At 36.4% G+C, this 26,394-nt stretch overlaps 1 protein-coding gene across 1 annotated transcript; it reads left to right on the top strand.

Annotated features, from left to right (window-relative positions):
• Nucleotides 1-404: 404 nt before the first annotated feature.
• RBPJ (recombination signal binding protein for immunoglobulin kappa J region) lies at nucleotides 405-26,394 on the top strand. The gene is made up of 10 exons (XM_009586003.1): nucleotides 405-442; nucleotides 3,849-3,944; nucleotides 13,352-13,517; nucleotides 14,667-14,841; nucleotides 16,367-16,504; nucleotides 16,718-16,830; nucleotides 19,087-19,227; nucleotides 24,061-24,216; nucleotides 24,929-25,032; nucleotides 25,866-26,394. The coding sequence occupies exons 2-10, from the start codon at nucleotides 3,856-3,858 to the stop codon at nucleotides 26,179-26,181; spliced, it is 1,398 nt and encodes a 465-aa protein (XP_009584298.1). The 5' UTR covers nucleotides 405-442; nucleotides 3,849-3,855; the 3' UTR covers nucleotides 26,182-26,394.

Below are 26,394 nucleotides of genomic sequence, written 5' to 3'. Positions count from 1 at the left end.
ACTGTCCTGATGGGAAGCATTCTCTGTGATTTGTCAACTCAGAGATAAGTCTGTTAATTTCTGTATGTTGATAATAGCTGCTTTTGTTGGCACTTCTGGTCAATGCTATGGCAAAGATCTCCTAGTTTATTTACATACTTGTGGTATCTGAACTTTTCAAAAGTGATTCAGAGAGAAGGTAAATGTGACTTTAGCAAAGAAAGTTACCTAATTAAAAAAGCCTCTGCTATTGTGGGAAAAGCTGTTGCAAGGAGGTGGTTGATAGTAATCTATCTAGGAGATTACAAAGAAAAGACACCAAATTGCAATACATTTTCAAAAATTGTAAAATTGGGATAGTATTTCACTGTAAAATTATGACTAAACACTTTTGTTTTAAATTAGCAACTTCTTCTTTTTTCAGGAAATTTGGAGAGCGACCTCAACCGAAGCGGCTCACCAGGTAAGCATTGAAGAAATACTGGTTTTAACAATTTTCTAAAGTTACCCTTTTCATTCTCAGGATTTCTAAGTTAAAAAATTGTGGCTTGCTAATCCTAGAATTTTAAATAACAAAGCTTTTCAATTATTGTATGCAGTCAGCAGCCAGACGTAAAATTTTGAACAAGTGGCTTGTTTTTAATGAGATTCTCAAAATGCCTTTTTAGAAATGGTATTGACTTCACCTATCAGTTATTGTAGATTATTCAGTAGGATGTGAATCTGCTTAGTTTTAAATCACCAGGAATAAGCCAGATTACTTTTCTTGAGTAAAAGTGTCTCGTGAGGTCACGTGAAATAACACTTTTTACTGCCAAAACTCAGCTATTACATTACTGCTGTCATGCAGCAGGTAAGAGCAAAATGAACGTGGTGCTGTCAAGGAGTGATCTTAACCCATTTTTGGTGAAACCTAAACAGTCAGAGATAGCATCAAATAGGACCATCAAGTCAATCCATTCTGAAAAGTGTTTAGAGTGACTGGAGTACTGTGCCTGATTTGCTCCTGGTCTGCCTGGGAAGTATTTATACTAGAAGCTCTTAAGTAGTCACCATTTTTTCAAACTGTTGTAACACAGTCTGTGCAAATATTTATTACTCTGTGCCACAAACTGTGCCAATTACAAATAGTTCCCGAGTCTAAAATCCACTGTTTGCTTGAAGTAGAAAAGATGTGCAATTTTTTTATAGTTTTGTGTGCTGCATAAACACATGGAAACCCATTGTCACTCTGGCCTACTTCTGTTTTGAATCAAATTATGATGTCTCATGTAAAGCACGGGGTTGCGGGGAGCATTTACATTTTGTGTTGGGGATATCTGTCTCATTGCATTTCTGGATAAGCTTCAGGTTAGCTTGTGTCATTGTTAAACTTCATTTCAATGCAAAATTGTTCTATACTGACATAAGTAATTGAACAAACATTGCTGTTTCCTGTTGGCCTACCTATTTTCAGATACCAAGTTTTAAGTAATGAACTGTTTTCCATCTTGAGCAGTAACACCTGTTAGTATCACCCTGAAGTTACTGATAGAATTTATCTTCTATGATTTAAAAAGAACAAAAATAATGACTATTCAGTGTAAGGTGTTTTAACGAAGTTGTCTATTAACTATAGTGATTCTAAATTTCATGTGCAGGATTTTAGCTACTAGATGTGCCAGGTACTCTTTCCTGTGAGCACAGGGTAGGCATCTGGGAACTGATAGCCATCCTTCAAAGCAGTAGCTTGTAAACCTTTTCTGTACTGGTAGAGGCTGGAAACAAGCAACCTAACTTTTTTCCTCTGAAGAGAAAAATGCTGAAACGGAAAAACCATCACACAAATTTTTAGGAGTATGATTTGTTTATGTATTGCTAAAAAATTTATAAAGGCATTTAGTTCAATTATTGGAAAATTATTCTGCTTTTTTGTGTAAAGGCAGTCCTGTTTGCCTAATTATCCATTGTCGTGCAAGCTCTAGCGGAACACTACTTTGTTCATACTGTGCTAGTTGGTTTTAGATGTAAACTATAATAGTACTACCTTCGTGGAGAGTTTTAAGATTTAATAATGAAAAATGTCATGTAAGAATTGCAATGGTTGTGTTTTCTTTATCAGTGGGGGGGTTGAAGGGGAACATTCGTACTTCTCCTAGGATCTTGGATTGTACAAGTCCACTGTAGCAACAGACCAGTAGAAAAGGCAGAATTTCTTCCTCATACAATGCTCAATAAACATTAGATAGCACCTAGCATTTATTGCATGGGTTGCTGGTTTTGAGTGGTTTTTTTAATGGTAGTCAAGTCAAAAGTTTTTAGTATGACAGATGTTCTTAATTTAGTATGACAGTACTCTTAATAGAGTATTTCAAATTGTCAGGAAAAAAGTTTTTAAACCACTTGAATGCAGCTAATATATATCATAATGAAATGTGTAATAATAATTTCACAGTGAATTATGTTTTGTGGTTTAAAATACATTCTTAAACAATGGTGGTAAATAAAGTAAGTCTGTGTGCTTTGAGACAGTTCACGGATAAACATCTGTTTTACCAATGTCAAATGTAAATAGATCAAGTTAGTCCAAATTTAAAACAGTAATTCAGGTCTTTGCTCTGCTCTTCTATCCTGCTATTTACACAGAAAATCTACCACGCTGATCACTGTCTTAGCAGGCATGACAAATGCAAGAACTTAGAAAACATCATCAGCAAAGCTGGATTATTGTTGTTGTTGTCCGTCCCCCGCCCCCGCCCCCCCTACTTGCTTTCCTCTGTGAAACTTTATGTGGGGATTTCTTTTGGAAAAAGTTTTGTCAACAAAATACTGCTTTTTATCTTCCATCTTTTTTCACTGGGAATGTTTGGTTTTCTAGATCTGTCCAAAGGGAATTCAACAGTTAGGTGCAGTTCATTTAAAAAAAAAAAAACAAACCCAACAACAAAACAAAACAAAAACCAAAAAGAAAACCAAAATCCCTCTTCTGTAGGGTTTCATCTCTTCATATAACTTCCTGTCAAATTCATAATTTGCTTCTCTGGTTGATGACTTTGAAGATGAGTGCATTGGTGGGCATTCAACCTGCAAAAGCTCCTCCAGGGACTGAAAAGTGTTCCTGTCAGCACTCTGACATAGCTAAACCCTAGGGTGTTGAATTTGGCATGCTGCTTAATGAAGAGTTAGATTATTATACAGAAGAATGATAGGGTATATTGTTCTCTTACTTCTCTCAAGGAATTGCTGTTGGTGTGTTTGAGGTAATTATAGCTTTTATATGACGTCTGTCATTACAGTGATAATCAACAATAGAAAATCTAAATTTTTTTTTTAACCTGATTGTGTGCAGGAAGTAGAGGCTTTCTCTAGAAAACTAGATGAAGAAGCTGAAGAATTTAACTTTTTTTTTTAGTATCTTCACACCAAAAGAAAACTTTTTTATAAACATTGCATGGATTTAGTTAATAGCTTAAACAAAATTTCAGAACAATTTGTCGTTATCATGAGAGATTAAACTGGTTAAGGAGACAATATTGAATTAATAAAGTGTGTTCTAATCAAATATTTGTGGCACGGTACTTTATAGAATTGGGCTTTGAACATGGTGTAGTGATTGGCATTGGTATGATTTTACATCACAAGCATCTTTTTTTCTGGAAAATGTGGTAGTTGTAAATGACCACAGACCCCTACTGCTAGCTTCATGCAAGATAGTTGCTTCTTTTTGCTGTGTAATTGTCTTAAAAAACTCATCTTGACCCTATTAATGGTTTCCTTTTTTGAATTTCAGGTGTTTGGGTTTTTTTTGTCCCAAAGCTGTCTTTGGATTACTATTATTATAAACAAAACCAAAAGAACTTTCAAAGCTTATTTTGTCTTTCAATTTTTAGGGAAGCAATGCGAAATTACCTAAAGGAGAGAGGCGATCAAACAGTGCTAATACTCCATGCGAAAGTTGCGCAGAAATCATACGGAAATGAAAAAAGGTAAGTCTCTATTCTTTCCTGGCTTCCCTTTACAGTTCCCAGCTAGGGAAACTATAGTGTGTAGTCTGGTGCGTGGTACATTGCAGAATTCCTCAGATTGTACTGTAGTCTGAAGAAATGTAAAACAAAATGTGTTCTCGTAAATCATTTAATTATGTAACAAGTGCTGCAAACCTGTGGCATTCAATGTAGTGGTGCCTGTTTCTGCCAATAGGTTCTTTGTGGGTGAAATTTTTCTTCCATTGAACTAAAATGGCTCTAATTTTAAACCTTCCATTTTAAGTCTGGAGTAAACAAGGTGATTAATGGTGACTATTAGTAGAAGAGTTTTTTCCTGAGTAATTTCAAATTAATATGAAAGGGAAATTGCTAGCCTCAGTAAAATACTTTTCTGAATCAGATCTGTGATAGCTTTAAAAAGAATGACAGGTCAGTTATAACCATATTTATGATAAACATTCTCATAAAAATCAATACAGTACATGTTACAATAGTAGGTAGTTCTCTAAGGGACAGGATCTACAGGAAAATGTGAGGACGAATGCTTTTTAGGCAAAGGTGAATTTCCTGCAGTCTTCTCTATGTGATGTTTTTATTGCATGACTAGTAGAAGCAAATAGGATGGTCCTTCATATGCAGATTTCTAGTCCTCTCATGATGAAATAGAAGTATAAATGATACTTTTCTACCTTAAATTTCCCTAAAATAAATAGCGCAGTATTTGGTTAGTTTTCAGGTATTTTGTGTTACTACTATTCGTTCACCGTAAAAGACCACATATTCAGCACATTAATGGTTTTGAAGTTTTAACCTTTTTTTTCACCACTGTTGTGTAAGTCCTGTTACATCATTATGGTTTTTACAGTTTTCTGAGATTTAAGATTTTAACATATTTATGTATGAAAGTGCTAGAAAACAGGAATGTTAGAATTAAGCCTGCAAAGTTCTCAGTTAGTTGCTACCAATCTAAATCACACTGCCTGATGTCTGTGAATCACAGAGATGCAGACTATATTTTCAACTGTTCTTCAGTATTCTGTGCCTGAGTACTTGTCTTTCAATATGTGTTGTCTTTTCTGTTAGCCAGGCTCAAGTCCTTTCTTTTGGGTAGTGTCCAGGTTCTGTAGCTCCATGGAATTGTTTACTCAAAGTGCTTTTTAGATTTTTCTGAAATTCTTGATGAGTCAAATGGGAAGTCAGTGAAAGAGGAAGGAGGAAGGGCACGGAAGCAGACAAGTATGCTATCTGCTATATAACTATACAGCCCTCTTGCTCACTGCCACGCTTAAATGCAAAAGGGTTGCCATGCAAGGCCTTACTAGCAGTAAATGATAACTTTAACACTTTGCAGCAAACTCAACAGCCAAAAAGACCTCTGATTGTTATCTTCTCTTAGTTAACTCATCTCTGCAGATGAGTTAAGCTTACTACTCCCAAAAAATGAGGGGTGTGCCTGCAGATAAGAAAGTGACTTTCTAAACAGTGTGTCTGTAACTTCAGTCAGTTTGTTCTCCTGTATGAGGGCAGGAACATTTTGCAAAGTTGTCCTGTGTATCATTATTTTGGAGAACAAATTGCATCAAAAGAAGGCAGAAAATAAAAAGATAAAGTATGTAATTTTGATTATTAAAAGTTCCATTACTGTTTGGAAAACTTACATAAGTATTCTGAAGAATACAGGACAAAGCTTCAAATTGTTATTTGCTAACAGTTTCTGAAAGCTCCTATGTGCATTTCATAGCGTTGCCATAAATCGCCTTGAATATATGTGTATACTTCACTTGATGCTGTTAAAGTCACTGTGGCACATACATTACTGGTAATGTTTGGTACAGTAGTATTGGTTTCTTACTGCTTGAAACAATTGCTAACTGGAATTAGGCATTCTTTTACCACTTTAGATTTTGTGAGGTGCAGTTCAGTTGCCTATCTCAGTACAACTGCATTTGTTTATGAAAAGTATCTCAGATTCACCTGTAAAAATGGAAGCATGTCAAATGAGTGTAGAGAATTTCAGAGCTTTGCAAAAGACGACTAGGAATGAAAATGGTTGGATGTTTGTTATAAAATAACATGATGATGAAATCATTGCCATTCTGGTATGGGTATGAAACAAAAGTTTGGAATACATACTAAGATTTCATTTTCCAGTTTAAATATTTTAGTTTTTGTTACATTTTAATGCACCATTTAGACTGTCTTTGGTACTGTTCTGCTAGTTCCCAAACTGTTGGCATCAGTAATGATGTCCTGTTGTTATCAGCATAAAGAAAAATGCCAGTTATTAAATCCTTCAATCCGCGTGTGCCATAAGGTACGTAGTGAAACTGGATGATGAATTAGCGGCTTTTTTTTTTTTTTTTTTTTTAATTGCTTCTGTTTTATTCATAGCAGAATGTGCCCGTTGGTGGTTCTTATTACTGGACTGAGTGAAATTAGTAAAGGTTTAAGGCTGCTTTATGCAACTGGTCAATCAAGCTTTCACCATTTTTACATTAAATACCTTTTCTGAAGTGAGTTGTTCTGCATACATCTGCTTTATAGACAGAAATGTATTTCATACCTGTTTTTATGGAGAAATTTTGTTTTCCACGGGACTTCATTATGGCATGGATATAATCTGGTTAATTTTTGATCCATAAAGAAGAAGTTAAATCGCACTATCTTTGTAACTAAGAATTCAAGTTACAAAAGGAATTATTTCTTAAATTTGACATGTCTTTCAAGTAAATATAGAACCTAAAAAAATCCTAAACTAACTTCCACCTTTTGTTCCAATCTTTAAACCTTGTTTGTTGCGAGGTCATGGAAAATATTTATCATTAATAAACTTTGCATAGCATAATTAAAAGGTTACACAATAACTACCTTCCAGTGTTTTGATGAGTCTTCGTGGATGGTGAAATACTCTGTTGAAAACTCACTGTAGTGGGCGCAGATCTCGCATAGTGTGGTCTGGTTTAAAATAGGCCTCACAGAAACACAAATCCAGGTTATTGCCACGTGGATGGAGACTTTCTTGATGCTTGTCCCTAAATAACAGTAATGAAAGGAGGCTTCTTTCTTTTTTGAGTGGACTCTTCTTATTGGCCTTGCTCTTCCCAAAGTTAATGTTGTTTAGTTTAAAGAAGCCAGGAGGTAAGAAGCTCAGGGATGGACTTCAGTTGAATTTAAGACTTTTTGCCTGATGTTTCCTGTTGGATGGCTGTCATCTTTCAACGGTATTCAGCTGATAGAGACTCAGGTGATGTTTAGTCCTGATGAGCGTGGGTGTTTGGGTTGTGCTTCTTGTATTTTTTCCATATTTACCATTCACTGAGACTTCTCTCTTCAGAGTCTGAACAGTGTGAACATTCAACAGTTCAAAGGACTGAAGTGTTTTGCATTCCAAGACATAGTTCATCAAAGACTGTTGGACAGATTGGTATTTGTGGATTACATTCTGTTCTGAGTTTAAACATTATCACTACTGATTAGCCTGAGAATGGTCTAGCTGCTAGTGAAGGAGCTCCTGTAATTTCTGCTCAAATACTTCTCTTCATCAAACTGAGTGTGCCTGCCCTCTGGCTAATGCTGCTGTTATTGAGAGCATAGCCTTTTCCAGGGTTTACCCCGTGGCTCCAATACTTCATCCTTAGCATTCTAGCACCTAATGATTTTTCATTTTGTATTGAATTCTTTAGTGGATGTTGTTAGTTCTTTCAGCTCCTAAGAAGGAGAGAAGACTGCTGCGTAGTTTCATGCTCAGAACAATGCAGGTAATTGACAAACACACCTCCTGCCTTCACCAACTCAGAATTGACCAACAGGTACAAAGGAAAAACTTCCCTGCTAAAGTCACATAAAGAACATAAAGAAAACCAGCTGGTAGATGCTTCTAAATCTTCCTGAAGGCAAAGACTTCTGCAAGATGAACACAGGGATGACTTGGATGATTTGAAAAAGCAAACTTTTGTGAACAGAAGCCAGTGGTTCGAAAAGAGCATTGAGTGCATCAGAACTAGGTAGCAATGACATGAGCTGATTCTGTTTTACTTTCTGTCCCTTGTTTCCTGGCAAGTTCAGTTAGGGTACTTGAAGTACCATGTTTTCTCTGTATTGATTGGCCTGAATTGACTGAAGGGACTGAAGGTATATTGTTCTCTTCATCGGTGATTGTCTGATTTAAAACAATATTCCAGGTGGTGCCAAAGACTCAATCTATTCCACTTTCTGTTGTTGCAGTCAGGACTCAGAAACCACTAGAAATTATCTTGTTCTTTTCTTCAAGTCATTTGGAATAAAGGGGAGCATCCTTTGACAAATCTCAGCTTGGTTTTCTTGCCATGGAAAAAAGTTCAGTTTCCAGTTGGTCTGATGGAACAGATCTGTCAGAGCAAATGAGTAACAGCTTGCTTCTGTTTGCTGTACTGAGTTACTGAGCCTGGAGTCTAACATGAGGTTGGTCTAACGTGAGTCTTTCCTCACTTGCGGCCCATGAAATTATAGCGTAAGCAGGCACTGTGGGGACGCCCTTTAATTTTTGGAGATTGATCCTCTGACCTTTCATGGCTAGTATCAGTCCCAATGTTAGCTTTATTTAAAACTGTCCGTCGTTTTAATTACACTGATCACAAATTCTTGGAAGATGCATAGGAGGAGCATCACAGAGAGCCTCTTCTGAGAAACTAGGAGTCCACAACAAAGTGTTGTAGAAGTTTGTTAAATACATGAAGTATTTGCAGAGACCCAGTATCCCAAAATGTTACAGTCACTGTGCTTTACATCAGCAAGTAGGAAGCACTGAATCTGCATCTCGTCATGCAGCTCTAACAAGTGTGGAATAGGTTTTGTCCAGGAAAGACATTCCTGGTTGTTATACTTCCAGAATGAAAGAGCTCACGGTTGATCCTAACAGATCTCATGTGTTTTTTAGATCAAGTTACTAGGTCTTTACTTCATGGAAGAATGTCCTGTGTTGTTTTACTGCTCATTCAGTGAGGAATTGCCAGTCTGCTCATGGCATAGAGAAGAGGTATTAAGAGAACATGTTACAAATCCAGTGAAGAGATTACATCCTACATGATTTTCCACCATTACTTCTTGTACTGAAAATTCTGAACAAGCTCAGAAGAACCAGCCACAGCTGCCTTTCCCTCCAACATAATTTTCTTTTTACTGTAGGTCAGAAGAATTTTTACCTCCTTCAGAAGGATTTTTACCTCCTACTCAGTCTTACTTCAGTTTTGTGGTTAAAGAAAAAAGAGAGGTAGGCCCTGTAAATCAAAGGTCGAAGGAAGAGTATTTTCATTTGTTCCACCAAACATTGTCCTACCTTATTTCCCATCCATCAGTAATACTGGAAATTACTTTACTGAAATTACTTATTTTGGGGAGGTGATTTTCTTTTTCTCTTTTCCTCTTTATAGTTATCTGAAAGCCAGCCTCTCACATAAACATTTACATTCCTATTTACATCGGAAATGTTTTATTAATGAGAGAACCTGTTTCCAGCAGTTATTTTATACACATCAAAGACACTTTCTTTAATCCTCTGTGAAAATTAGAAATATGAGGATACTCATGGTTTACTCGCACTGTATTGGAAAGAAAATTTATATATACTCTCTTGTATACATGAGTTCCTGGGATTGTAAAAATGAAGTAAAAAGCCCCCAAATTGTACTTGTCTGTATCTGAAGGGTGAGTAAGAGGCTGACACGTAAGAAAACCCATTCAAATTGTGAATGTCCAGACTCCCTTTGTTCTTGTGTGGTAGTTTTAACCAAACTTAAAATTGTCTCAGCTTCAAAAGTTTCTTTCGTCATTCAGTAAGTCATCGTTTTCCAAGGTGTTTCTCTGTGTTCTAATTTAGAAAGAGCACTTTAATTGTTGTGGCCTGTTTTCTCTTCATCAATGGGTTAAAACTTGTTTCTTATAGGTCTTCATTGCCATCTAGTGGCCATAAGTATTCAAAGGACTTGGTTTAGAATAAAGCTGAAATGAAAAAGGATATGAAAAAAGTTTGGGATTTTTTTCTTGTGTTCTAACCAGTAAGATAAATACAAAAGAGTACATGAGGAAGAAAGGTAAATGTGCAATGTTTGTTTTATGGTGTTATACCTACTTGGAATACAAGGGGTTTGGTTTCTTTTTTGCAAAGCATTGCTCCATTAATAAAGGCTGGTATTGATTTTTAGTCTGTATATAATTTCTTTTTTGGAAATAGCTTATAATTGTTGAGAAGAAAATTAGTGGGATACATCCATTAATACTGAAAGGATCTTGTATTGTCATTTGAGTTCAAGAGTTCAGAAGCTGACTAGATACGTGGTGTGCTTTTTCTGGCAATCTGAGCTTGTTTCCAGAAATCAACTCTTGAACAAATGCATCTGGTACTTGAAGTTTCTTGCCCAAAAAATTGCATTTCCTAACATTGGAGTTAGTTCATAACCCTCATTTGAAAAGTATTGTTCATAGAGGACCACCGTCATGTTTCCCCTACCTGGGATGGCAAAGTAGAGTAGGCCTCCTAAACAGTGCTTGGGCATGATCATTGCCCTCGCTTGACCCCTTGTCAGTCTAATAAAAATGTGACTCTTTCTTATCTTCTTGCTTCCTTCCCACCCACATATGTATCTGTGTATATCTTACATAGTTTTTAAAATGTGATCACAGTTGTCTACAGTAGAAATTTTCTCAGTGTAATGCTAAAGCTTATTTCTTGCTTTGTTTTGGTATTGTTTTCCTAAAACATGCTGAAAGTTGCAGCAACCAGTAGATGAGCCTCAGAATAGATTTTTAACAACAATTACAGTATTTACATCTAGATGTGGGGAGATATAGGGCATATAAATTAGACTGGTCACGTAGAAAGTAAATGTACACCTTGTACTTTAATATGAATTTTATGATCTTGACCATTGTCATTGGACTGTCTCCCTCACAAACATAAGTCCTCTTAAGATCATTTTTCCTTTACAGTAGAGAAGCATTTGAGGGAAATTAGGTCATGTCATCCTGTGCTGTTTGAAATAACTGCAATGGAAAAGAAGGAAGTGCATTCCTGGTTTTGAGATCAAAAATTTGTAGTAGGAAGGGGAGGATTTAATTGGCATGTAACAGAAACTCATGGTGTTCTTAAACATACCCCTACTGCATCATTCAGCATCTTCATGAAGAAAGCTGGAACAGAGGTCAGGTAGCAGAAGGTAAGAAGCAAAAGGCATAATAGCAAGCAAAAAGAGCATACACAGTGTGTGCTGCTTGATAACATTTATTACTGCTTACTCTTTCTATTCATGGTGATTTTCAAATTTCAGAACTTCTGTTCTTACAGCAATAAAGTTATAATAACCCATTCTAATGGCAGATAACTATAAATTTCAGCTTTAAGATTAATAGCTGGGCTAGTGGAAGTATTCTCTTGTGCTGCTACTGTGAAAGTGTTAATTTTACTTTTAAGGTAGTTTATTGTGTAGTTTCTCAAGTTGACAGTTCCATCAGGAAACATCTGCTTTGCAAATTGGCAAATTTCTACCTGTTGCCTTGGTTCTCTGTGTTTTGCATTTTCAATTGGAAGAAAAGAATTCCAGAGCCTTTGTATGACCCATAATTACCCCAAAGAACAAAATACAAATAATTAAAACTGGTGCAATAAGCACATGAAAAAATGTTAGTTGTTAAACTTTGCGTAGTTTGCTTCTACAAGTGGCTTTCTGTTAATTCATAATTCCATATTTATCAAAATTTCTATACTTCAGAACAGTGTGAAGGCAATAAAAGGAGCAAATAATTGCATTTCTTTCTATTTCTTTAGAATTTTTAAGTTTAAAAAGTAATCTGTAGGAGCAGTTTCCCAAATTAATTTAATGGGCTTCTCAAACATGCAGATCTTTTGATGTCACATAGCGAGCTACTTTCTACAAATTCTCTTTTGTAGGCAGTCTTTTTTCAAACCAGAGCATGATGCTTTTGAAAGATATTCATAGATATTTAAGCTGTATGCATATTGGTATATCATTAGTTTTGTTGTGTTTTTTAAAAAAGCTAAAGTAAGTGAAAAATTTTCACTGTGAATTTATTGGCAGGATAGAAAGTTTGATTCCCCCCCCCCGCAGGGGGTAATTTTTGCTCATTATCATAACCACTGAGACATTTTGAATTGCAGTAAAACTTAAAATTTGGTTGGTTGTTTGTCTAACAAAGGATATACATTAATTGTGTGTATTGACTGAAATGATTACAAATCTTTGCATTTATATGGATTCTTAATATTTAAAATTCATTATTATGTGATTATTAACTCAGGACATGGGTTTCATCTATTAAGAATTCTGTTACTTAGGAAAGCATTTTATATCTGTTAAAGAAAGGTAATTTTGCTGAATAGGTGAGACAAAGAAGTGTATTAGACTTGCTTTTCCTACTAAAGCTGACTTCCGCTAATCGAGGTTTATATGGCATTTAATGGAGATAATCCATTAATTCAGTTGTCCCAAGCCAAATTTTAAACAAAAAATCCTACCTACCTACCTATATAAGGTAGGAGTTGTCTTTGCATTTCAGAAGTGCCACGTTAAGCACTACTCTCCAATTTGAAATAAATAGAATAATTAAAAACTTTTTCAGTTATCTCTCCCTTCATGCCTCTTTTGCTACCTCACAACTGGGTGTACTCATTCTGCTTTTTTAACTTTGATCCTAACTGAACAAAACACTGCAGCTGTTGGCTAAGCTAAAACCAAAAGTGATTAGGATTTGCATTTTAACAATTTGCAGAAACTTCAAGACCAATGCATTGTATTATAATGCTGTATTTAATTTTGAACATGTTGCTGTAAGTAGCATCTAGGCTGATTTCAGTCAGTGCTGCTGAAGACTAGATCATATCTTACAGTTATTGATGAAGATGTAAAATCATCTATTCCATTTAAAAACTGAAGAGAGATTTATGCTTGGATGGAATAGACTCCCTCCTTGCTAATGATGAAACACTAAATGTTTAGGAATTGTAGTCAGCAGTTGTCCATTGAATTAGTTTGTGGAACTGTTCTGTGTGTATTAATTGCTGCATCATGTTAAGCAAAACACTGTCATCACTTTCAAGGCCTTTTTACTTTCTTTGAGAATCTCTTCTTTGTAAGGGTAGAAAGTGTTTTAATTTTATAGAGATGCAGACTGTTACATATAATATATTGAACTGGAAAGATACTCAGTGACAGTGCATCTAATGCTGATTTTCCTTGCTTTTTCTCTTTTTTTGATTTGCATTTTAGAAAATCTTCAAGGCAAATGAAGGGCGTGCATGTATAAACTCAAATGCAAAGTGTGAATGGGCTGAGAAAGCTTGGGGTACACAACAGTTTCTGTCTCAAGAATTTTCTTGAAAGCTGCGTGTAATCTCATAATGCATTTTTCATTTTCAGGTTCTTTTGTCCTCCTCCATGTGTGTATCTTATGGGCAGTGGATGGAAGAAAAAAAAAGAGCAAATGGAACGGGATGGTTGCACTGAGCAAGAGTCACAACCTTGCGCCTTCATTGGAATAGGAAACAGCGACCAAGAAATGCAGCAGCTGAACTTGGAAGGAAAGGTAGAAGAGTTGTAATAAACCACTCAGATTACTGCAAAGGATATTACAGCTACATGGTGCATATTTCAAGGAATACCCTTGCTTGTTTTTGATAACTTTTGTTATACTGTAGCAGATACTACGTAAGTGGTTTAAAAAAATCCCTCAAAAATATGTAGGACAATTGAATAGGTGGATTTAGTTCATGGGATCATAGCAGGGTACTAACCTTTCATTTGTAGGTTGTTGATTCAGAGTCAGTAAACTGTTAGGTTATTTGGTAGGCATCAATGGTTAACTGAGGTAAGCTTTCTGGCCCAAACTCCGTGTCCCTCTCCCTGGCTTGCATGAACGGATAATCTCATCAAGGAAGTATCTTAACAACATATGCTGCTAGAAGTGGTCTTTAAGTCCCTTTGCATAAAAAATACAATTAAAATAGCATCTTAATAAATATAGTAGATTTTTTTTTACAGTGATACAAATTGCTACAAGATTTTTTTAAAGATATTTGTGATGACTTAAACAGTTGGAATAGAACTGGCAGCACGAGAGTGCTCATTTTAGCTGGTTGTCTTATTAAGCAATATTTTATAGCTACTTAGTATTACCAGCACAGTGTAGTTAGGAATGCTTCATATGTTGCTTCTTAGGAAAAGAATAATAAAACTTTGTTTTGAGATTTTTTTTTTTAAACCCCTGTTGTCACCTAGCGTAAATATTTAGCCGAAAGTAACTTTCTAGTGTTTTAAAACCCAAGCATCTCCTATCCTTTCAAGAAGAGTTTGGCTCAACACATTTTCTGTACAGGCAGCCTCTTGTGCATGCCCAGTGCACTGCCTGTATAGCTCTACTCAAATGTAATTTTTAGTAGTGCTCTTAGCCACTTGGAGATGGCTTTGACACAGCTATAGCCTCTAATCATCTGTTTTCCAGTCTTGGTAAGAGTCTTTAGAAAGACACTAAAGTACTGAAATCGGGTGCTAAACTTCACAAAGCTAAACAGTAGTCATAAAAGATACCCATATGGAAGAGATGGAAAAAAGCAGTTTCTGATCTGTTTTAGAAACTGTTGCATCAGTTTTCCTATTTTGTTCATAATTAAATATACATAGTTTCTTGAACTGGGTTGACTTGAAAGAAGAAACAACAGTATGTTTTCACCTACAGAATTATTGCACTGCCAAAACATTATACATATCAGATTCAGACAAGAGAAAGCACTTCATGTTATCGGTAAAAATGTTCTATGGCAATAGTGATGACATCGGTGTGTTCCTCAGTAAACGGATCAAAGTCATCTCCAAACCTTCTAAAAAGAAACAGTCACTGAAAAATGCAGACTGTAAGTATTTTACAGTTCTCTCCTTTATGTAGCAATTCCTTTTGCCTTCTGCTAATTTTTCCTTATGTATTCGGGGTCTGACTACAAAGTAAATACAATGAAATTTTCAATTTCTTTTTTTTTCTAATGTATTTCAGAACCGTACACATCAGTGTATTTTAAAGTATTCCAATATAGATAAGTTACACTGTTGAGTTTTAGGCAGTCACAGTTAATTATTTAGTAAATATAAAAGGTCCAACAAAAAAACTTTATTCAGAGGAGTGAATCCTTGTAAACGAATGCATAAAGAATGCTCTACCTCAGCTTCCTAAGCTGTTGGATCTCTTAAGCTGCCACGATCTGGTGCATAGGATGTTTTGATCAGTATCAGAGATAGCTTTCAGATTGTGATAAATGAGGAGCATCATGTTACCTAAACTGCACTTCGTCACGCCACAGCCACCTTCTTACTATCTCATGCCATTTTCATGTTGTTTTTATTTTTAATATCTTTTGCATGGTTCCTTTTAAGCAATTGGTTAAGAAATCTGTATGGTGATATTTCACCCAGATTTATTTGCTTACCGTGTTTTTCAACTAAAGATATCTCTGGTGCTAATGTATAATTGGGAGCATTTTTGCTTTTCCTCCGAAGTTTTTGCCTGCATACCACTGGAGCACCTCAAGAGATACCCTTTTTTGTTTGTTTGTTTTTCTCTCTCTCTTCACTAGTGCTTTAAAAGGCTCTTCCATCTGTGTTGGGCTGGAACCCATTCACCTATGGAATGTGGATCTCGGGGCCGCTAGCTTGCCACATGACTAAAGGCAATCTGTTGCTGTGCAGTTCACGCCCGTGGGCTCAGAGTATGCACTGTTGACTTTGTTTTCAGACAGATAGTTTTGATGGACAGTGAATATGAACCAAGCATTCTTCGATAGTAAATATGAACCAAGTAGAAGAAACATGCCCGTTTTGATGGCAAAACGCTAGTTGCTGGGTTTTTTTAGGGGAGCAGACTTAGCATTTCTCTCTTGAATGATAAGTAAGTTCAGATCTGAGAAAATGTCAAGTTGCATGGTTACAATCTTAACATATTATGTCTGTCTTCCTTTCAATTGATTGTGATTTGTAAGAATAATTTTTCTTTATACTTCAAATAGACTTCAAATGATCACTGAAAGTTGTCTAAGTACTTCACAAGGGCAAGCTAAAGCTTCTGCTCAAATAATCAGTTGCTGGAGAACTATGAACAGAAGGAGTTTTCAGCTGGCAAGCACTGGCCCATTTGGCTAAGTGGCAAAATTCTGTGAACTAGCATGCCTTTGGAGAACAGCCACTATGTATGTTATGGCACTTGTAATTTTGTGATTGTTTTTGGTGTGTCACAAATATAAATATTTTCTAAATTAACCAATAGTTGAGAATTACTTCTTGATTTCCAGTATTCATCAGTTTATTCTACTGTATTTGTGACTTTTTGTTACTTTTCTATGTAATAATGAAATAATTTTATAATCTCGAGTCTCTATGTGTTCCTTGCAGTATGTATTGCGTCAGGGACAAAAGTGGCACTATTTAATAGACTTCGATCCCAAACAGTTAGCACCAGATATTTGCACGTAGAAGGTGGTAATTTCCATGCCAGTTCACAACAGTGGGGAGCATTTTACATTCACCTCTGTAAGTAAAAATGAAGCAATATATTTTTTCACCTCCCTCCCTCCATCCCCACAAAAAGGAGTCCTGCATTTTTTCCTCCATATTAATTAAGCATATGCAGATTTGTTTTGTTACTGAGTGTGTATTTGATGTAATAGTGTGATGTTAAATGTCCCTGCTCTTGAGGCAAACAGTGATGAAAACAAATAATGTGAAAATTCCTGTTTCATGCAGTGGATGATGATGAATCGGAAGGAGAAGAATTCACAGTGAGAGACGGCTACATTCATTATGGGCAGACTGTCAAACTTGTATGCTCAGTTACTGGCATGGCACTCCCAAGACTGGTACAGTTTAATTTCTCCAATGCTGTAATTAATTTGTAGATAGCTACTTAGTGTAATTGCATAGTTGGGTTTGCATTGTTTACAATTTTTGGCTTAGTATGTTTCCTTTTGGTAATACATATTTTGTATGGAAAATGGCATTCATTTTAATAAAAGCGTATTTTTATATCTGCAGATTAATTCTGTAAGCAAAGAACAGCTTGTAAAATAAGCATAGGGAATTTTTCAGAATTCACACTTGCCAAAGTAGGTTAATCTGCAAGCTGTCCTTAAGAAAATGGCTATTTTAAAAACAGTAATGTAGGTCCCAGTGTAGCAAACTACTTTAAATATTGATATTGAATAGATGAGTAAAGTCTTTGCAGCCAGTAGGACTATTCCACTTGTTGAGTTCAGGACAGCTTTAAAAATGCTCTACTGACTTGAATCTAAAAGCACTTCTGTGTACTTCTAAGGATACATAATTATACCAATATCAGCTTGCAAAAGCATTTTGGACATTTATTAATACTGTCTGTTTTAAATAGGAAGTATTGGAAATGCCTTTGGAATAACTTTTTTTTTAGAAAGAGACAATTTCGGCCTTTGTCTCTGTCACAGATACAAAATTGATTATAATCAGTTAAGGTTTGTGAACCAAAAAAATTACTTTATTGCTGGATACAAAGTAATGGTTTTTATAAATAAATTTAAGTATAATTATAGAATTTTTTCTCCTGTTTTATGCACTTAATGCCAGCCTAAGTGGAATTTTATGTGACTGATAATAAACAATGCTTCATCTGAGATCTTTTGTGAAATTGTGGTTTGTCAGCCCATTACGAATTTCATACAAGGCTTTGGTAACTCCACTTCTAACTGGAAACAATTTTTAGAATGCGCCAATGTAAAACCAACCTTCCCTGCAGGCAGGTTTTTGCTCCCCTTCCCCTAAAAAAAGACTTATTTTACTAGGACTGTAATGAGAAATTCTCTCCCAATATCAAACTTAGCTAAAAAAGAAGATAGCCTGCTCAGAGTAAATGGTATAAAATTATCATGTAAATAGCTCTTCTTTTTTTTTTTTTTTTTTTTTAAATCACATTATTTGACAGAAAAATCCAGACTTGGTTACTACTGATCTGGTTCAGTGCACATGAAATTCCGTAAGAGGATCTCACTTTATTTGTGGGCTTCATATTAATATTTTCTTATTGCCGAAAGGAGATGCCATCATTTATGATTCCAGAAACCTTATTTGTAGGTGGAAATAGATTAAAACAAATTAGGCTAAAGGTTCCTGTTTTGTTTGCTATTGGGAACATTTGTCATGCTGCCTTGCAAGATTGATTAAAGGTGAAGCGATTAAAAGGTAACTTGCAGACGTTTTACAGGTTAATGCAAAGAACTTTGAAGAAACAAGTTAACCTTGAAACTTATATTGCTAATAATGCCATTTATTATCATTAGAAATCCCAGAGGACATGGTTGGCTTTCTGATTGTCGGCTTAGAAATCTTCAAGCGCTTTGGCTGCTGCTTCTGCTGATGTTGCATAAAATGAAGTATTAAACTTTTTTCTAGAAGTTGAGTTAAAATTCCAAGCCACAGATTTCCACTGTCTGTAAGGGAATAACTTTTTTAATTTTTAAAAATAAATCAGTATAACAGCTCTGAATTAAGTCAGCAGATATTTTTTCACTGAACTGCCAGATATAAGGAACAATTGTTCTTTGCAGTTGTCTTTAAGTAATATTTAATGACCAACTATTGTTAAGATATGCTATGATTGTTGTGTTTGCAAAACTGTACTTAAGGACATCTCAGTACCTTTAAAGTAAATCCTTATTTTCAACTGTTCTCGTTCAGCAGCCAGTCTGCCACAGAATGTTGTTGATGCTATCAATTGTGGAAGCTTCTGTAGAAGTCTATTAATACTTGACCTACTGTTCTTTTGTACCAGGAAATGGATCAAAAGTAGATTTTGCTGAAGCGTCAAGTTTTTTCCCCACTCTCGCAGCAAAAAAGATAAAATACATATGCATGCAGCACATTGAAGCTGTAGTTCTGAGTGTCACTTCAATGTTGTGTTCTTGTTTCAAAAGCATTGGGAATTATGACTCTAATGTTGGTATTAAAACAGGAGGCATGGAAATTAAAAAAAAAAAAAAAAAAAAAGACGACCTTTACTTCCTTTACTAATAGTACATATGTAATCTCCAATGTAATGAAGTATAGAAATTGTCCTAAATATATATATGTACAATTTTCATTCACAGATAATTCGAAAAGTAGATAAACAAACGGCGTTATTGGATGCAGATGATCCAGTATCGCAGCTCCATAAATGTGCATTTTACCTTAAAGACACTGAGAGAATGTATTTGTGCCTTTCCCAGGAGAGAATTATCCAATTTCAAGTGAGTTGTTTAAAACTATTTCAATAGATGAGAAGCATGGTTGCAAAGTTTTCCCAAATATTCCCAAAATATGTATGACTGCCAGTTTTGCAGTTGGTTTTGAATGCGAGTCTAATATTTTGTTTTGAAAAAACAGAGGATGGAAAGCAACAAACTTCATCTGTCCTTTTCCAAACCTGTTTTTCTTTCCTCATAACCTTCTTCCGTGTCTGTCTAAACAATGAATTCTATTTTCTCCAGTGGAGGAAATGGAAACACAGTAGGAACTTGTGCATGCAATCATGATACTGTGGCTTACATGTTGACATATGCCAGTGGAGTTGCACCACTTCCTTGTGTGTTCATTTCTAGATTACAGCAAATAGGAAATGATACAGTTCGTGATAGTCTTATTTCATGGTGAACTTAGCAGAATTGCATTGTCTTGCTCTTGGCTAAAAGCATAAACATAGACAGCTATGGCAGTTGACCACAGTAATTAGTAAAGCCACAGAAATTTGATTTGTCTGTAAAGAATGTAGCTGTCTCATCCTTCAAGTATTTATTTCTCCAGCAGGTGTAGAAAAAAATATCCCTAGCAAGTTAACTGTAACAGGAATGAACCCCTAAGGAGAGCTGTAAAAAAGTACCACAGTGTAGAATTGTTCTGACAACTTATACAATATGCTAACAAATTGTGGTTTTTAGTCTCGTGTAAGTTAGCATGCTTTTAGCAGACTTTCAGCATGGTAATTCCCATCAGAGTAACAAGACTATGACCAAGTTCAGGCCTAACCAAGTATTGCAATTTTCTTTAAACATCCAGGGCAGCTCAAATAGCAAAGGGTGTTGAGAGATAATGCTGTGCTCCAGGAAGATGGCCACACTCGGGAAAGACTCGGGACTTCCTTAGGAGAACAGCTGTAGCTTCTTGGGTAAGAAAGGTAGAGGTAGGAAAGGGGGAAGCTAACTTTTTAAAGATTTCCCTTAATTTAAGGAAAGGGACAAGAAGGATTGGTAAAGGCTCAGTTGAATTCTATCCTGAGTTGGGACAGTGGAAAGAGAACATGAGAAGCTTTGTTCATATTTCAGGAAACATATTCATGACTTGTGGATCAGAAGGGACCAGATCTATTGGTTCTACCCACAGCACATAGCAGAGAGATACCTATCAATGTACTTTCTTGTAAAGCAGAATGGACCTTCGTGAAGAAGAAGAGAAAGCTATGAAATGGGAGTTGCAATAATTCAGGATCAGCCTTGATATATGATTTCTCAAAGTACTTTATGGGAAGGGCTGAATGAAGAAGCAACTCCTGCTTCTCTGACAGCTGCCCTAGTTCAACATCCTGGAATGGCCTGTGGGACTACCAGGACTCTTCCGTTTCTGCAGCACTCATGGAGCCCCATCTGATAAGAGCTCTGAACTTTCCACATGGGTAGGGCTTAGATAAAAGGAGAACCCACTGTTCTGAATTCTTTTAGTGGAGTAGGTACCTGCTGCTTCTACTTGTTGAATAAAACCTGTTAACTTGCACATCGGGCTCTTATCACTCTGTGGTGAGTGAAATCACTATGGAAGATAAACTCTTTCTACCAGTGGCAGGAGAGAAATCCCGTTTTAACTGTTTTTTCCTTTGGACCAGAAGACCAAGACCAGAGAAACAGGCACGTGTAGCATCTTTCACCTACCTGCTCTTAAGCATTTACTGTTGAATACAGTTCCTACAGAAGGAGCCTAGACAGACTGTGGACATTGTAAAAAAAGAAAAAAAAAAAAACAACCAAAAACCCCCCAAACTTTACTTTAGGATAACAAGTCTCTCCTGTGTGAATGGAAATAGTCCTTAGAGGCTTAAAGCAGAGAGGCTGTAAAAAGTTAGCAGGTCAGCACGAACCCACAAAAACTTTGAAATTCAGTTGCTGAAGTACCAGCAGATCCGTCTTAAAGGATGTCCATGTGTTCTGGAGAATACAGAAAGAATATAAATAATGCCTTACTGGATCAGAGCATAGTCTGTATCTATGTCTAACAGCAGCAATAGGACATGGTTGCTTTATGCAGTCCAATGCAGTTGTACTTCACCAGCATCCACACTTTTTGTATTAAGGGTTGTTAAAGGCTGCATCCCTAACTCTTATCTTTTAGTATCATTTTGTAGATGTGTTGTCCATCAGTTTGATTCCTTTTGAATGTGCTGATGCTCTCTTTTTCTGCAGTATTCTGTGGCAGAAAGTTCAAGAGGTTTCCTGTCCTCCGTGTAGTAAACCTTTGCTGTATTTGTTTTGAATGATCTAGTAGTTTCTGTGAGTGATTCCTAGTTCCAGTTTTGCAGGATTTAGTGAGCAACAGTTCTGCATTCACCTTACCCATCAACATCTTAATTTCTTCTCTCCAAATTGGAGAGTCACAGTCTTTTCAATTTCTTCTCATAAGGTCAGCAGCTCCTTGGTGATTTTACTTGCCCCTTCTGTACCTTCTCTTTTTTCACCATGGCTTTCGTAGATGGGAAGAACAGAACTGCACACAGTATTCCAGAATTAGGTGAACAAAGGATTTACACTGGCAAAATAATACCTGATACCTTGTTCTCAATATTTTTTTCTGATGGGTGTCCAACATTGTGTTGTCACTTGTGGCTGCTGCTGCACGTTGAGCTGGTGATTTCAGAAAACTGTCAGTGGTGACTCCAGGATCCTGAGTTGTAACTACTAGTTCCGAATTCAGTATTTTATGGGCATCATTTAAAGAATTTTTCTTTGGAAACCTCACTTTTATCTAAATTGCAGCTCATTACCACTTTTTTGTGTCTATGTTCATTTTTATGTCTTTCTGGACATAAAATCCTTGCAGTTATAACAGCATTTAACTACCTGAAAAACTTAGGATCATGCAGAAGTTTGAAGATTTGAGTTTACCAGCACACTGGGGAGGACATTGAATAAAACTGATCGCAACACCAGTCTCAGGGAGGGGACTGCGCTGTTGGCCTTTGTGCATTTTGAAAGGAGAATGACTGTTAAGTTCTACCTTTTACTTTTTGCTTTCCTTTAATTAGCTTTTTTTTTAAAAAAAAAAACTACAACTTTTTCTCATCCATTATAATTTCATTTCTTTAATATCCTTTGATATAGAGCTTTCTTGAGAGTTTTTGTGGGGGGAGGGGTTAGTGGTGTTTGGTTGGTTGTTGTTTTTTTTAAATCCAAATGTATTATATTCCTTGGATTCCTTTTGTCTGTGTCCTTGTGTTTACCAGTTCTTGGGGAATTCTGTCCTTTATCCGTTAATGTTATGCAATTGTTTGTTTCCCATCCTGTTTCCACGTGAAGCCAGTCAATACATGAGGTACTAAGCATGGTATTAAGGCATTTCAATCTTTCAGTGCCACCTGTTGAGAAAGTTTAGTTACAAAAGGAAAGGAAAGAGGGGGGGGAAAGTGCCTGGAGGTAAACTGCTGTATTTGGAAGTGACAAGGAGGAATGCTTCTCTAGAAGAGGAATCATAATCTTTCAAGGATTTCTGTGACAGAAGGAGTAATGTGTTCCTGAAATGATTCTTGACATAGCAGGACTTCCAGAACAAATTCTGTAGCATTTGCCTTCCACTTTGTGGCAGGGGTTTGGCAGATTTGAAGAAGCCAGTTAAGGATCTTGTACAGGGTCATTCGTTTTTGATATCCATGGTTTTATTTGTCATGAGTTGAAGTACGTCAGTCCATGCCAACAGGAATTGTAGTCAAGCTTTTTTGTAGGAAAAATGTCATCATCGAAACAGTATACAACAGTTTCTTTTTTGAAGTTGGGCTAGTAGTTTAGAAGCTCCATATGTTTCTAATAAAAATATCAGTTGGTCTTGAGCTTGGAAGGATCTGTGGTTACTATTGTTGTTGCACACTTCCCTTGCAAGCTGTTTTCAGTGCTTTTTTACATGATCATACCAGAATGAAGAGACCACATGAGATGCAGCTTTGATCTTAACTTCCTTTCATCTGAACTGTTAAAATGAAGTTTATCTAACAGTTTTGAAGAGTGAAGGTTATGGTTACATACCTAGATATCCTTAAAGCTTAATGGAAGAAAACAGAATTTAGGTATTAAAATCAGAATTTCTGAGTCCCATTTTTTTTCTGTGCCTGTGTTTAACCTATACGTAATTTCCTTATTGGTTGCTAGATGATGGAATTGTTCTGAGAGGCTTTTGTTGCCATAAAAAATAGTTGTCAGTGTAATTTCTATGTATATATGTATGTATACTAATCTAGTAATGTTTAGTAGTATTTACAAGGAGATAGTGAAAGTTTCTGACTAATTTGCAAGGTTGTCATTGCGGCTTCTCTCCCATGTCTTTGCACAAACACTGAAATACAAGCTTGTGTTTTCCATCATTTTGTGGATGGTGAAGAACTTTCTAAAAAGGAAAAAAAAAATCTTGGCCAGATGTAAATCATAACTAATCGAAAGTATTCCACTTCAGTCTGTTGCTGTTTTAGTCACTTTGCATTAATAAAACAAGATCTATTTTAAAGTAGCTACTTCTAGTTGCTGTAGTTTGTTGGTTAATGGCTATTGAATAACGTTAAAACTTAGAAAGCTGAACTAAAATAAAACCCAATAATAAATGGAAGGTTGGAGAGGTGACATAGGTGAGAGTTACAGTGTTTTCACAAGTTTTAGTTTTATAGTAGTTTTGCTGAAATGTATGTGACTGTTTCTCTTGGTCATTTTGTTAGAGGAAAAACATAAGGAAACGTGTTTTTGCAATAATAGACATTGTTAACTGGCTGAGTTGGTTTTTAGCTTGGACTTGGCAAACGAGTCTACAGGTTAGATTTAAAACTTTTCTTTCTTTCTAAGGCCACTCCATGCCCGAAAGAACCAAATAAAGAAATGATTAATGATGGAGCTTCTTGGACAATCATTAGCACAGATAAAGCAGAATACACATTTTATGAGGGGATGGGACCGGTCCATGCTCCAGTGACGCCTGTGCCTGTTGTAGAAAGTCTTCAAGTAAGTTTATTTTTATTGAATAAACTCTTCTATGTGAGATTATTTTTGTCATACTGATTTAACCTTCATGGTACCTTTGTGGAATACTGTAGGAAAACATTCTTACTAGCTTTATAAATAGGAAAATTACTTTATGTTGCAATAATTTTTTGTACTTACATTTCAGAATACATGAGCCTATATGTAACAGGAATAATATTAATATCGTTCTATACATTAAGAATTTTATGTCTTAAAATACTATGGTAGTGATATCCTTAGGACTTCTGTTTGATTATTTAGAAATCGATTTTGGCTCTTAAAACAGCCAATTATAGATCAAAGAGAGCTGGACTGAAACCTTATTAAGAAAATCAGCATTCTCCTGTGGAAAAACTTGAAGCTTTCCTAACACGTTCTCTGAAAGATTCTTTGTTCTTTGTTTTCGAAGCCTTGTTGACTACTATTCTAAGTGGCCACTACCAAAACTTAGAAGTTCCTTCAGGATATCAAATTAATTGGCAGTATCTTTTAGATGTGTTACTTTACAGTTCAGTTGCGTAGGTGTGTTTCTTTCGGTTTTATCCAGCTGATAGAAACAGCACTGTTTATGGTTCTTGTATGCATGTGAAGAATTTTTTTCTGTTTTTTTTCTGAGAGGGGGGTGTTTGTTTTTATTAATACATGCTTTTTTGTGGATTTTCATCTTTTTTTCTATTCACTGCCTTTCCAGTTGAATGGTGGTGGGGATGTAGCAATGTTGGAACTTACAGGACAGAACTTCACTCCAAATTTACGTGTCTGGTTTGGGGATGTGGAAGCTGAAACCATGTACAGGTACAGTATTTCTAACTACTTTTATGGTGATTACATTTTGCTGGATGCTTTGAAGAGTGTATACTAGTGTGTATACACTCAAGTGTATACTTTCTGCCCTGCAGAAAAGGATCTGGGAGTGCTGGTTGACAGCAGGCTCAATAGGAGTCAGCAGTGTGCCCTGGCACAAGGGGGCAAACCGCATCCAGCCCAGGCAAGAGGGCAAACCGCATCCAGCCGGTCAGAAGAAGTGATTATCCTGCTGTATTCAGTGTTGGTGCAGCCTCACCTTGAGTACTGCGTGCAGTTCTGGGCTCTACAATTTAAGAAGGATGTGAAGGTCCTTGAATGCCTCCAGACGAGGGCAACAAAGCTGGTGAAAGGGCTGGAAGGCGTGTCCTATGATGAGTGGCTTGGGTTTGTCTAGTTTGGAGAAAAGGAGGCTGAGAGGTGACCTCATTGCTCTCTACAGCTTCCTGAGGAGGGGAAGTGGAGAGAAAGGTGCTGATCTCTTCTCCCTGGTATCCAGTGATAGGACGCGTGGGAATGGTTCAAAGCTGCATAAGAGGAGGTTCAGACTTGACATTAGGAAACATTTCTTTACCGAGAGGGTGGTTAAACACTGGAAGAAGCTTCCTAGAGAGGTGGTCGATGCCCCATGTCTGTCAGTGTTTAAGAGGCATTTGGGCAATGCCCTTAATAATATGCTTTAACTTTTGGTCAGCCCTGAAGTGGTCAGGCAGTTGCACAAGATGATTGTTGTAGGTCCCTTCCAACTGAACTATTCTCTTTTGTTCTATTCTCTTCTTTATGCTTAAGTTTTATTATGCTCAGTTGACTCTCCTGTTTTTCAGATGCGCAGAGAGCATGCTATGTGTTGTTCCAGACATTTCTGCATTTCGAGAGGGTTGGAGGTGGGTCCGTCAGCCAGTCCAGGTTCCAGTAACTTTGGTCCGTAATGATGGCATAATTTACTCCACCAGCCTTACCTTTACATACACACCGGAACCAGGGCCACGACCACACTGCAGTGCTGCTGGAGCAATCCTCAGAGCCAACTCAAGCCTCATGGCTTCCAGTGAAACAAGTACAAACAGCGAGGGAAGTTACACAAACGTCAGCACAAATCCAACCAATGTCACATCATCTACAGCAACTGTAGTTTCCTAACTACTGTTGTTTGTCTGGACTTTAACTGACTTTAAAGTGCTACATTCAAGAGAACTGAACAATTTTTGTGGTTTCATGGGAAAACACCTTTCATTTTAGGTGATATTATTTGAACCTTGTTACCTGCAAGTGCTGATCTTAAATATAGAAGCCACAATAAAAAAAAAACCATCATCCGAAACGTAAGAACTTTATTGAAAATCTATTTTTCAG

The sequence above is a fragment of the Fulmarus glacialis genome, unplaced genomic scaffold (genome assembly GCF_000690835.1).
Source record: "Fulmarus glacialis isolate BGI_N327 unplaced genomic scaffold, ASM69083v1 scaffold16379, whole genome shotgun sequence".
Lineage (NCBI taxonomy): Eukaryota > Metazoa > Chordata > Aves > Procellariiformes > Procellariidae > Fulmarus > Fulmarus glacialis.
Note: the sequence above shows the minus strand (reverse complement) of the source record. Positions and strands in the feature narration are given on the sequence as shown.